This window comes from Nothoprocta perdicaria, unplaced genomic scaffold (assembly GCF_003342845.1).
Source record: "Nothoprocta perdicaria isolate Ctin4 unplaced genomic scaffold, notPer1 scaffold_30, whole genome shotgun sequence".
Classification (NCBI taxonomy): domain Eukaryota; kingdom Metazoa; phylum Chordata; class Aves; order Tinamiformes; family Tinamidae; genus Nothoprocta; species Nothoprocta perdicaria.
The window spans coordinates 4,035,474-4,048,367 of NW_020455533.1; the positions used below are offsets into that span (position 1 = coordinate 4,035,474).

At 45.3% G+C, this 12,894-nt stretch overlaps 1 protein-coding gene across 1 annotated transcript in view; it reads right to left on the minus strand.

The window, feature by feature from the left end:
• Positions 1-12,603: 12,603 nt before the first annotated feature.
• The window catches only part of FOXL1 (forkhead box L1), a 928-nt gene continuing 637 nt past the window's right edge, over positions 12,604-12,894 (minus strand). Inside the window, exon 2 of the mRNA XM_026042348.1 lies at positions 12,604-12,894. This exon is cut by the window's right edge and continues 40 nt beyond it. Coding sequence (XP_025898133.1) covers positions 12,604-12,894 — 291 coding nt within the window.

Sequence of the window (12,894 nt, forward strand, 5' to 3'; positions counted from 1 at the left end):
TCTTATGATTTCTGAGCTTCTAAGTCCCGACCAAGATTAGAAGCACTGTAAGAAAAGGCCCAGAGCGCCCTCCAAGAAGAAGGTTCACCAGGAACAAGAAGAGAAGAACCCACTTTGCAAACCAGATAAACCAGTTCTCCACATATATCTCCTCTCTGTCTTCTGTGATGCACTGAGTTCATTTTTGCTAGGTGAATAGCCCATTCTCTTAGCAAAATTCACTTGTCAGGAAAATAAAACACAAATTAAATATAAGGCAAAAGGACTTGGCCAGAGCCAGTGTCTATTCGGCAGATATAGTAGCGTGAATGGAAGGAAGGTGATTTTTAGATGTCAGAGTCTTCTCATAGTACTGAAAAGAGAGGAGAAAATAAAAGAAAAAAAAAAAAAAAAAGGAAATAAAGGATTTAGATAAGGTTGATTTGTTTAGAAAAAATATAAGATAAGGTGGTTGTTCTTGGAGAGAACTTGACCTGATTGTCCATATATTTTTCTCTTTGAGAAGAACTTTGGGAAAGCAGAAGTTTCCCTCTATCACCCCCCATTTTTAGTACAATCTGCTTGTTAAAAAAAAAAAAAAAGAAAAAGAAAAAGAAAAAGACTGAGATCTTGCTCAAGTGCAAATAATTCATTTTCCATATGAGAGCTGCAAAAACATGAATGCTTCTAAATCTGAGTGTAAGATCAGGGATCCTGTGATCTAATTTGTTGCACAGGAAAGCAGAGGAGCTTCCAAAGAAGCAGGTCAGTGCTGTCCCAGGATATTTTAGAGCTTTCCTAGCTTCACAGAGAGGAAAGGAGTTGCTAAAGGAGTTGCTAATAGAGCTGCAGCAGCAGATAGTCCTGCTAAGGCTAGAGCTGCTGGCAAGCCTGTGAGATAGCAGCTTGAGGAGGTCACTGCCTCCCTGCAAGACTTCTTCAGTGTGCTGTTTTCTTCAGGGGAAGAAAAGCATTTATAACCTTTAATGTCCTCTAATGCTAAGGCAGGGAGGAGGAGAGGCCAGCAGGGTCTCTGCTGTCAATGTAACTTCCAGAAAGGTTCCTCCATCCTTCATGGGGAACAGGCCAGGAGAGATCTATAYGGCCCCAATCAAGCTCTCACTGTTGTCCCACCCATGAGCAGACTCTGTTTTACCCATCACCACCAAGAGAGGGATCCTTTGGTCTGTCCTTGAGGAAGGCTCTCCGGGCATTTCTTTTAAAATTAAGAAAACAAAAGCTGTGCCGGTTGAGTGAGGGTGCAATTACAGCAGCCTTTGAAGTTCCTTGCTAATCCTTCTGCTGCCTAAGGACATGTGGCGCGGGCTTGCAAAGGGACATCCCTTCACGCATGTGGGATTGCTGCTGGCACCGGGACAAGCTGCCAGCTCTGAACAACCTTGTGCACATGGAAAGAGGTAAGACCCCATGTTCATGGGATGCCCTTTGCTTCTGCCGTGAGCAGAGGAGGAGGAGATATCCCAGCAAGGATGGCAACCCCAAGGTCTGCTGGAGGAGCAGAGACATATTGCGGACAATGATGACATCAATCTAAGATCTTGAAGGTGCCTTCCAGAGAAGATTATGGTAGGAGCAGGTCTCTACATTATTTTAGGACTTTTTAGGTTCCCCATACCTCCCAGGATGCCCTGCAGATGAAATAAGGCCAAATGAGTAGGTCCTGACGTGGAGCATCCCCTGCCTGACTGATTCTAGCTATGTCTCAACTCTGGAAAGGTCAGTTTTTCCCAGTTTTGCTCCTGCAAAAGAGAAAAGGGGGCTTGAAAGAGGCGTCTCCATCCTGCCTCCAGCACRTTGGCAGAGCCATTCTGTTTACACAGTGTTTCATGCAGTTGATGTCAGTGTGGAGATGTGTTAATAACCCAATTAAGCTGCTCATCCAACTATGTCAAATCCCACTGCTTGAAGAAGGCTTGTGTTTTGCTTTGTAATTCCTGTGCCACGTTGCAGCATGCAAAAATGATGCCCTTGTGGCTGACATTTAGCCCCAGCCCATCAACATGATCTCATGCAATGTGAGATGTTGAAGTGCTAACATCTAGAGTTGTCTTGCTGTGAGGAGATTCAAGATTTCTTTTTCTTTTTTCTTTTACTGAAGGTCTCTTCTTGAGGCGTAGATTGAGGAAAGGGAAACGTGTGTCCCAGCAGGGCTGCTTAATSCCACTTGGTGCAGAGCAACCCAGCACCTACTGCACTGGCTGTGACCACCTATGCTTTCCGATCAAGATGTTTCACGGTCCCCTTGGATGCTTGGGAGGCTCTAATCACTCCTGCCCTGTAAAGAGATCAGAAAGCCAAGACACTGCTTTGTAGGGTGGGCTAGTACACAAAACCAGTCCTAAATATCCCTCTGTCATCAATTTTGGCTGGCACACACTGGGTGCAAGTAAGAGGTCTGTGGTGCATGGCACTCTTTCAGGTGTGCATGTGTTCACATATATCCATATATCCATGTGTATTACACGCCAGTGTATGAGTCATGTTTTAAAGATGTGGTTTAAATTTTGTTGAGATTTAATTTATTTCCTTCTTTATTTGTCAAAATCTATGAGCTCCTGAGTATCCTCGACTCTGTCTCCTCAAGTAAGACTTTAATGCAAACTCTTCCCGTAGCAAAGAAATTGAATTTGGGTTATATAGTCCCAATAGAAGAAATTATCTCCCTTCCAGACAGATCTTAAGCATGTATTTAATTTTAGGCATGTTTAACTCCAACTGATATCCACAGAGCTGAAAAACACATCAATAAAGCTGAAGTCAATGGCAACAATTCACTTAAGGGTTGTTATAAACTGCCCTAACTTAAGCATATGCTTAAATATTTTCTTGAATCTAAGCCCATATTAGTGGAAAAGTCATCGTTCCATACTAGATTTTTATATGTCTGTGACTCTAGGATAGTTTTAGTAATCTCCATAGATCAGTTCTTTGGATGGATTCCTCCACTCGTCATTAATATTTGGCGTCAACTGTCTTTCTTTCTCATCCATTCCCAGAGACAAGGAAAAAAATTCCCATCTTTCCATGGATGTATTTATGTTCCCCACGGAAATTCTTCTCTGTGATATATGAACTATTTTCAGAGAAATTTAGCAAAGTCTAAATCACAAAGGGGAAGAAAATCTCTTCAGCTGGAGTTCATAAGGGGAAAAGTTGGGATTGCCGTGACCTGGAGTGTTAATTGTTTTCTTGAGTTTAATTGTTATTTCCACTCAAATCTCTCATAGTCTCAACCATAAATAAGACTTCCGAATAATCCTCACTTGTTGTCCTCATATCTGCCTCCTTTAAAATTAGAAGGGAATATTTATGATCTGTCAAGATGATGGAGTGTCCTTTATGGTGGCCGAATGAAAGCAAGAATATAACTTTGGAAGTAAGCAACATGCTTTTACTCAGCGTAGGATTTCCTCCGCAGAGACATCATCACAGACTGTCAGAAGCTGGGCAGCTCTCCAAAGGTTAGAGACGGGGCCAAAGCTTATAATTTCTGCTTTGCAGAGGGCCATTTCTGTCTCTGAGATTTTGAGSACTGTCTCACCGCAGCTGTGAAATTCGGAGCTTGCAGATTGCAGCGAGCACAAGACGTTCGTTTGCCAGCCTGGGATGTGTCGCAGTAAGGTCTGCATGGATTATTTCTGGCAAACTGACTGGAAATGGCGTTCCAAGAGCAGATGGTAGCATGGRCAGAGCACGATGGTGCAAGACGAGCGATGCAGCGATCGCGTGGCGTGGGAACGGTCTGCTCCGCTGGTGAGCGTGCGGATATCCCCACGGAGCGCCCACGCCAAACCACCCACTTCCCTGGGTGGCCTCTGCTTTCCTTCATCCACAGCGTGTGGTCCGGGCACCTCCAGCCCGCAGGAGTGAGTCACGGAGCTGTCGTGTGCCACCCGGGACACAGAGCCCCTTGTGCCAGGAGCCTCACGGAGCAAAGGCTGCGGGAACACTGCGATGTTTCACACGGGACAGAAGGTCAAGCCCTGCAGCAGCCATTGCACCCATCAAACACGGGGCCAATTTCTGACCGCCTGCTGGGGCTCCTGAGCCGGGGAAATTTAGAGGAAAGAAGGCCACCCAGGAGGGATGCGGAGCTTAGGTGACCCAAGCGACTTCTATTAGCAGAGGAGGATCCCRGGGCCTCACTCTCCTTGGCACTCAGTGGGTAACTTCACCCTTGATGCTGGAGCAAGAACCCGTCTTAAGCACATCTGATGATGTGTCCCTCAGATGCACAAACTCCCTTGTATATAAATATATGTGCAAGTAAAYACACAGAAGCCCCCAGCTCAGCTGCTCCCAGATCCCTCCTGACATTAGGAGATAAGTGGAGATGGATTTTCCCTTGGCCACCATTATTATGGTAGAGTTTGGGAGGAAGGGGGCAAATCCCTAGCACCGATCCAGTTAAGTTACCCTGGGATAGGTTTTCTTTCACAMACTTCAATCCATCTCTGCATTTTTCAATCATTCTGGATCTTGATGGAGCTGCCTGTTGGCTTCAGTTCCCTTTCGGTGTTTTCATGTGAAAACAAACTGATTCGTCATGTTTCCTTTGTAGCTCAACACTCCCAGGGAGAAACTTCACTTCTTAGACATTTGAAAGGTATTTTATCCTTACTGATGGTTTTTATCCCTGGAAGGAGAGTAGCAGTTTTAAACAAGCAGCAAGGATATGCATGCATGTTATAGAAGAAGTATATTTCATTTAGAGACCTGATGTTAATGTCCAAGAATAGAGATCTTAAATAGTAACACTGCATTTAGGGAAGGCTGTGCTGTAACCTGGTGTTGCTGCAGTTATGAATTCCTGTCATGTGGAGAGGGCCCAGGGTCACTGCTATTCATCATTACAGCAGGCTGGGCAAGCAAGTGAAAAGTCCTCCTGGAGAACTGCTTCCTTAAAACAAGCTGGGTGGTGTGAAAAACAAAATCAYGCTTTTTCTTTGCAAATTGAGACAGGATTAGGTAGCTGTCCGTGCATAAGCRTATTCATTTCTATCTATGTGTGAAGGACAAATGCTCAGTGGCCACTCTGGAACAGCAGGTAGCCACATTGTGAAGGATGATCTTGAAGCAAAGTATGTTCTGAAAGAATCAGAATTAATATCTCAAATTAAAGTACCTCTTTTCTCCTCTCTCAAGGGGTTTAGGGCAGGATTTTTTCCCTATCACTAGAGATCATATATGAATAAGAAAAGAAACAGTCCATGAGACTTCAAAGGACTGACTCACCTCTCGCTCCAGCCTTGGGGTTGCTCTGTTCAACCACAAGTCTTATCAGGCAAAATATATTTCTGTGGGCTTTACTACATGAATGCATTTTGCACTCATGCAAAATTGCACACTTCTATAAAATCAAGAAAAAGATTCTCTTAATTTCATAGAAACTAAAGTGTGAACTTTTTTCAGCTTTGTTTTACTAACAGCTGAACTGCTGTTTCCATTGATGCTTAAGCCAAAGGGGAAAGATCTCTGAAAAAAAGCTAAGAAAATATAGCAGGTCAATCAAGGGTTTCAAGACACCCATCATGCTGCAAAGGATCTCAGAGCAGCTAGGTACCCAGTTTTAAGCTTTAACAGTCTGTTACTATTTGCTTTCATTAAATGCAGAGTCATTTGGCTTAATTTGGTTTGCCAGGCATTTGCTTCACAGTAATTTAGAGCAGGATCAAAGTAACCAGGCTTTTTTTCTCACTCTCTTTTAGGACAGAAGATGATAATAATAGAGGACTTTTCCTTTCCATGGAAGCATATGCAATTTCCTCCATATCCATCCAAAACAAATAATCAGGAGATTTCCCCATGTTTACAGTGGGGCATTTTCCTGACCTCCACTGCAGAGGTCTTTAAGAGAAATTAGTGAAGAATACTCTGCAAGAAGTGSGTCACAATTTTTGCTATGTTTACGTAGAATTTATGTAGAGTMTAATCTGAAACCAGGCACAACGATTCAGGGCTTCTCTTTGCTACTTTCTTAACCCAGCAATTATACATTGCAGGAGGTACCGTGACATCAGAATAAATGTGTTGTGCATGCAGAGAGGTTGCACGTTCATCAATAATCACCGTGTCCACACACTTTATATCAATTCCACACATAAGCCATAGTGATGTATAAAATCCGTCATCCTTGGCATAATTGAGCCAACATGGGCAGCTTGCCCTTTGAACGACTGCAATCATGTCRGTGCCAAACTGGCAGGCACCTGGGCTTCACTTTGCAGCAAAGCAGACAAAAGTGAAGGYGACGCATCATAAGTAGGGGAGAATAAGGATGATGAAATATAGCCTTTTGTTGCTCCATACATCTCCCTTTAGGGAGGTAGATGCTATGAGTTGCCTGCTCAGCCTCTCGCTCATGGAGGTTCTGCTGTCATCAGTGACGGGAGCGCAAGCAGAAAGACAACCCCGGCTATTGCGGGAGATGAAGAGCTCCTTCCACACTGAGACATCACTGATCCATTACATGGAGCCTAATGAGGGGGCTGAGCCAGTACAAATACAACTGTTTAACAGTTTATTTTAACCATCCAAAGGGAATGACGTAACGTGCAAGGATTCATGTTGCCAACAATCTTTCTCTCTCTCTTTTTTTTTTTTTTCTTGCATGGTATTTGTTAGAAATCAGAATTTTCCTTAACTAAATGCCTTGTGGTCTCCTTAGCTTTGTTTCTTAACAAGGTTGTCTTTATGTTAGTTTTTTTTGGCTTCCCAATAGAAGAGTAACAGATTTCTTTTGAAGTTTTTATTGATGAATGAGCTCCTATAAATAACTCTCTGTGGCAGCAGCTTGATCTCTGAGTTTACTCTGGAATAATAGTAGCAATGGGAATGGAGGAAATTTATGGCAGCATGACATGAAATAGTTTAATGGGCTTCATACTGTTTAACTTAATCTTTACAGATGTAAAAACAGAAATACAATTATTTTAACAACTATTATTACATATTGCTTTTCTAATGAAAACAGCAACTTAGTAAGCAGTTTAAGATACGTAGTGAAGAACGAAGGGATTTGCCTCGCTGYGGAGCCAGGAATAAGTGTGTTGGACCAGGGTGTTTCCAAGCATCCATCTATCAGGCTGGAGGGAGCTTGAAGCACTGGGTGGGAAGTGGATGCACAGGGCTTGATGCAGATTATTACACTTACATCTATCCTGAAGTGAGAGAAAGAAAGGAGGAAGATGATAGAAACCAAGCACACACTTGCAGAGTCATCCCTCTCATATACCAGTGCAGCAGCGCAAGGAGCACAGAGTGCAAATAGTTTTCCAGGGTGGATTTCGCCCTGTCAGCTGCAAGCTGCCTGAAAAATAAGGTACTTAGGCTCAGCTGGTGGTCTGAGTCTCCTCTTTGGTGCAGGCTGAAGCTGGATATCAGCCCCAAGGTAGCTGGCTGCATCCTCCTCCTTGCTCTGCAAAAGCTCCATGCAGCAGAAGGAGCTGATGCTTTCAGAGAGGGTGTCCTGTCCATAGTCCTCCCTCGGGTTGGCCTTGGCCTTGCAATGACCAGGGATGTGCATGTTCCATGACGGGCTGGTGACCCACGTATGGACAGGCTGACATCCCATGCAGCCCCTATTTTGGTGGCAGAAGATGGCTTTGGACTGAGACTCACATGAGTCAACACTGTAACTTGAATACAACAAACCAAGTCTTTCATTCACAATAAGTAGATAGATAGATGGATGGATGGATGGATGGATGGATGGATAGATAGGTAGATAGATAGATAGATAGATAGATAGATAAATTTAACTACTAGCATCACAAGTTCTCTCTTCTTCATTTTATGGGCTTGCTTGCTTCTCTAGGGTGATATTGCGTAGCATCAAGATGGCTCAAATATGCTTCTTTTCCCGGGGTGAGCTAGGAAAGGTAACGCTGGGAGAAAGAAGAAAGGAAAGGAAAGCTTCAAAAATCTTCTCTGGATGGAGTGGATGGAGTGTCATAATTTTCAATTAGGCAGTCTCACTTCGTGGGTTAATCACCATACAGCTGAGTTAGATCATCACAATGTAAATGAGGTCATTGTACAACGCCGGGTGCCCTGTTTAGTTGCTCCAGGGCTGTAAACACGAGCTCATACAAACCACCACATTTCTGATCTCATACCCACGTCCCCAGGTGAGCTTTGACTGTTGTGAGCTGGTGCAGGAAAGAGTTGGGTCCCAGAGATGCCTTCAAGGCACCCAGGATGCTGCAGGGACGGGCATGAAGGGTGAACATGAGCTCCAGTCCCACCATCACCAGCAATAGCCCAGCACCTCCTTCAAATGCAAGATTTCCTGTGCATGGTTTGAAGGTGGCTTGTCACCAGTTGCAGCTCCCTTGTACTTCTTGGGGCTTTGCACGAAGCATGTGTCAATAYTGAGCTATGCTAATGCTCTACACAACTCTTATGACAACAGTGGACTGCTGCTAGTGTCGCTTTGTCCTGAAGGGAGCTTTGCTCAAAATGAAATTGCAATGAAAATCATTAGCATTGTGTTTTAAAATGTCTGTCTTGTGGGAAATTTGCATTATTCCTAATGCTTTCTGATCCCTAGAATTGCCCATGCAAGAAACAACTTGAAAATTCTTACTTGATTTCCAAAAATGTGGGAAAGTTTATTTATTTCTCCATGCATTCCTGATTCGCAATGTGCTCTCTAAAAATGTCGCTAAGATTTAGGCTAACCAAGCTCATGCTAAATTTAGCAACTATATTTTAAATAAACATTCTTTACGCTTTGCTGAACTGGCTTTGAAGCTGGGTTAAAACAAATTGCGTTCACATGAACATTAGCAATGTTTTACTTTGGGCTAAATGAACATCTGAATTAGTAATAAAGTATTGTTCAGTAGAATCTGAAAATGAGATTTAAGAGGTCTAATTCAACCAGATTCGGAAAGACTCCTGTAAAGAATACAGAATCAGAACAGCATTTATTTTCAGAAGAGCCAGTTCTGTTCTCCTTGACCACACAAAATTTTCTTCATGTCTTTTATTAGACGTTGCAAGCTACGAGCCTCTGAGAAATCAGCTGTGATTTAGCACGCATTGAGTTTGAGGAATCTGGCCCGTTTTAAAGCACTTAATGATTTGTCTGGATAAAGCACTAAAAATATACTGTAGGGAGCAATTATGCAATGTCCAGACTGATGAATTGCGTAACCTCATAGACCTTTTCCATCTGTAACTTCTCTAATTCTGTGATCTCGTGTTCTTGGTCTTTCACTTAAAATCAAATATGTGATCTGTTTAATATCCAAAATGTTGTCTCCCGGAGGACCTGTTTTCTACGCGCGCGGGAGGAGGAATCAAGTAATGTAGCAGATCCCTCTCCCCCTCTCCTTTCTGCCTTTGGCTGCTCTTCGTGGCAGGCTTAAGAGTGATTAGCACAAACCCAGCAGAGATTTGGGTGTGAAAAGAGATGCTCTCCCCACTATGCACCTTTCTTGGGAAAGAATGACAGAAAAGTAACTCTTAAAAAAGTCTCTTCAAGTCACAGCACCTGGAGAGCATAGAGCCATGCACACGCAATGACAGCCCCAGCTTCTCTGCACACACAAATATTTGATGTTTTTATAGGCTATGGGGCCAGTTTCAAGCGAACATGCATTTCTGCACTCCAGCAAGTTAAAACTGGCTGCATAACTCAGACGTGCCACCTCTCTCCGCTGGGATAGCTCATTGCTCTCCAGGGGAATGGGGAGGCACACATCTCGCCCACACAGGGAGGGAGCTGTTTTTACTGCATCATCAGTTATTTTCTATTCTCCCTCACMGTATCTCAGGTTTACGTTTATAGCCAAGCCAGAAAGCTCGGGAAAGACAGCGGCAAGATTCCAGGGATGAGTTAAATAGTGGATGGCAGTTTTGTGTTCGGCTAGTGCTTTTTTGGTTGCAGAACAGGTGGGAGAGCACTGAGGGTAAATTTGTGCACTTGTCAAGTCATTCACGTTTGCCTGACGCATGTTTTGCTTGGCGCTGCACTGGAGTTTGCAGCGGTGACTCTGCAGAGGAATTAGGGATGTGCAATCACATTCAAGCAACAGGTCCCAGCGTATCRACACGTCCACTTACTTCTCTGCGCCGCTGTGCTCTCGCTCCCATTGCACCATTGCTTGTGCAGTTCTGTTTGTAAACAGATGACGTGCTAAAGCAGAGTGTGGTTACTCAGTCTGCATGCTGGCAGCAAGACTCTTTTTCCTTGGAATTTGTCCTCGGTGAGTCCTGCTGCTCGCCTGCTCCCAGCTTTCTCCAAGCTGCCACTCAGAACCATCTACTTGACTCTGAGTTCATGCAAGCTGGTGTCAACTTTGTGCAAAACCTATTAATTTTACTCATGTCAGTGAAACCAAAATCAGGCCCAGAGTGGCCTTTAAATGCTGCAGCTGTGCTGGGTCCTGTCCCGCTACAACAAAACAGAAATAAAATAGAATGTCACCATAAACAAAGTCCCACGGAAAATAAACTCGCRTCTCATCGAAAAGAGAGCTAAATCTCAACAAACATGTCTGTGACAAAAACATACATCATTCACCAGACAAGCTGAAATCCCAGTTTCAGTTGCCTTCCTTCAGATCATTTGCTCCTTCTTAACCTGAACCTTAAGATAAGTGAGAAAGCTACTCAGCAATTCCTTTTTTTATTATTTTCTATTTCACCACTGTGCAAAAATGAGGAAATCTGGCAAATATTTGAAAAGTGCATGAGTTTGAACTGATAAGAAGTAAGCCTTGAGAAGGAGATAGGGATGGAGGAAGCAGTTGCAGTGCTCCTGGGTTCTTGGATATACCTGTGAGGGCAGAAAAGGAGCAAAGGTCCAGTAGGTATTTGGRGGATATGATGGGACATGAGGGCTCCTGAAGCTGGGAAGACACAGCTGGAGTGCCAAGTTAGAAGAAAGGGAGGAACTGAAGTGGATGGCACAGGTTAACCCTGACCTCACCTCCTTGGAGGATTAGCCCTCATGTCTCTCATAGCCAGAGCCTCAAGAAGGGCCTTTTTCCTTCTTCCCTTCCCTTCCCTTACCCCTGATTCTTCCCAAGAGTGATGTTCCCACCAGGACTGCAAAAGAACTCGTGGTGCCTGCCCCAAGCCTCCACCTAGGACACACATAGTCACAACGTGTCTGTTTGTTTAACCTGCTGTAATACCTGTCTGACTGCATGAGTGGCACTGCGAAAATGAGGGATTTTGAAGTCAGGAGCTTTAACCCTCTYGGCAACCCCACAGCCTTGTAAGTCATGGTGAGGGCACATGTGGCTTTGCCTGGGCAAAACTGCCCCCGCTCATTCTTCACCCATCTATGAGTATCTTTCCTTGAGGAAACTCAGCTCCTCTTCCCACCCTGCGCTCTGTCCTTTCAAGCYCCCCAGGGCTCCCAGTTGCACCCAGCATTAGAGCTTCTGCAGGGACATCCAATGCCCCAATTGCTCAGGTGCAGAGGCCAACACGAGCCCAGAACGAGTCAGCCGTGGTACTGCACAAAATATTTTTATTGGATATAGATGTGGCATCATAGAGAAAATTGAGAATATAGATTTTTTTTCTCCAAATGGCATTTATCCACTAATATACAAAAAGAATCTATTTGTGGCAAAAAGAAATAACAAATATTCCCGTTTGCTTATAATGTGTCTGGATTCTTCCTTCTTTGAGGAAAAAAAAAAAAAAGAGAGAGAGAGAGAGAGAGAACGAGAGAGAAGTAGTTCTTTTTTATTAGTTTCTCTTTCTTTCTTCCTTTCTTCTTTCTTCCTTTCTTCCTTTTTCCTGGCGATTGTCTGGATTGCCAACATAGCTCCTCCAAAACGCCAAGATCACCTTCCACGATCCTGCATCTGTCTTTTCTCTCGATGTAGTGGGGGGRAAAGCCACAGATCCCAGCAAGAAATGGAAAAGTGGCAACTTCTCCCGTCCGAGTCGTGGGGTGTGCTCGTCCGTCCCCCTCCCTCTGCTCAGCCACATCAGCGAGACAGAAGCGCTGTCGCGATACTCCGGGGGCACAAGTGCCAATCAAAGCGAACAGGATGCTCAGGAAAGCCGCTTATTTCGTCCATCCTTATTTTCGCTCCGCTCATCCCGACCACCTGCTCCTCGTCCGCCCCGAGGACTGGCGGGCAGCATCGCAGCACGTGTTTGTGGGCATCCCCCGTGGGCATCCGTGGTGAGACAAAACACAGCCCCCTCCCGCCCCTGCTCCCGCAGGGATAAAAGGGGCGGGTTTGGTAATCCAAGGAAAAGGGAAGAAAARCAGAGAGGCGAGGGGCTCGGCAGCAAGCAGGGCTGGAAAACCTGAYGGATGCCAAGACTCAGCCTGAAGAAGAGAGGCGGCAGGGACCGAAGCGAGCGTGAGATCCCGCTTCTCCATCCCCGACGGGAAGGGAAAAAGGTTTTACCTGCAAAAAGCCGATCTGGCTGGGGAGGCAGTGACTAAAGAGAGTTCCGCAGCACGACGTGCCTCCCAAATGCCCTGAAATCCTGAGTCACCTTTAACATCGTGTTTTGATCTTTACCCGCTTGGTGAGGTCTGAGTCCGGTCTCTCCCTCCCATCCTGACCCCGGGCCGGGAGCAGCGACTAAAGTGGAGGGGGAGCCTAATTATGGGGAAAACTACTGGAAATTAAATACCGTCTCGGAGAAGTGCAGGGGGAGGCAGGAGAGGAAGGGGATGCCGATGTGATAAAGCCTCCCATGCACCTGGGAGTCGAGCATGAGCGAGGCATTGAAAGCGGGCCCGAAGCTGCCGCCGGCGACCAGGGAGCCGCCGAAACAGCCCACGGGGCCCTCGAGAGCCGCCTTGGGGGCCACCCCGGGGGGGTTCTGCCGCAGCCCGTGTGCCAGGATGCTCTCGATGCTGAAGCTGCGGCAGCGCGGGCCGCCCTTGTGCGACGGGGCGGCGGC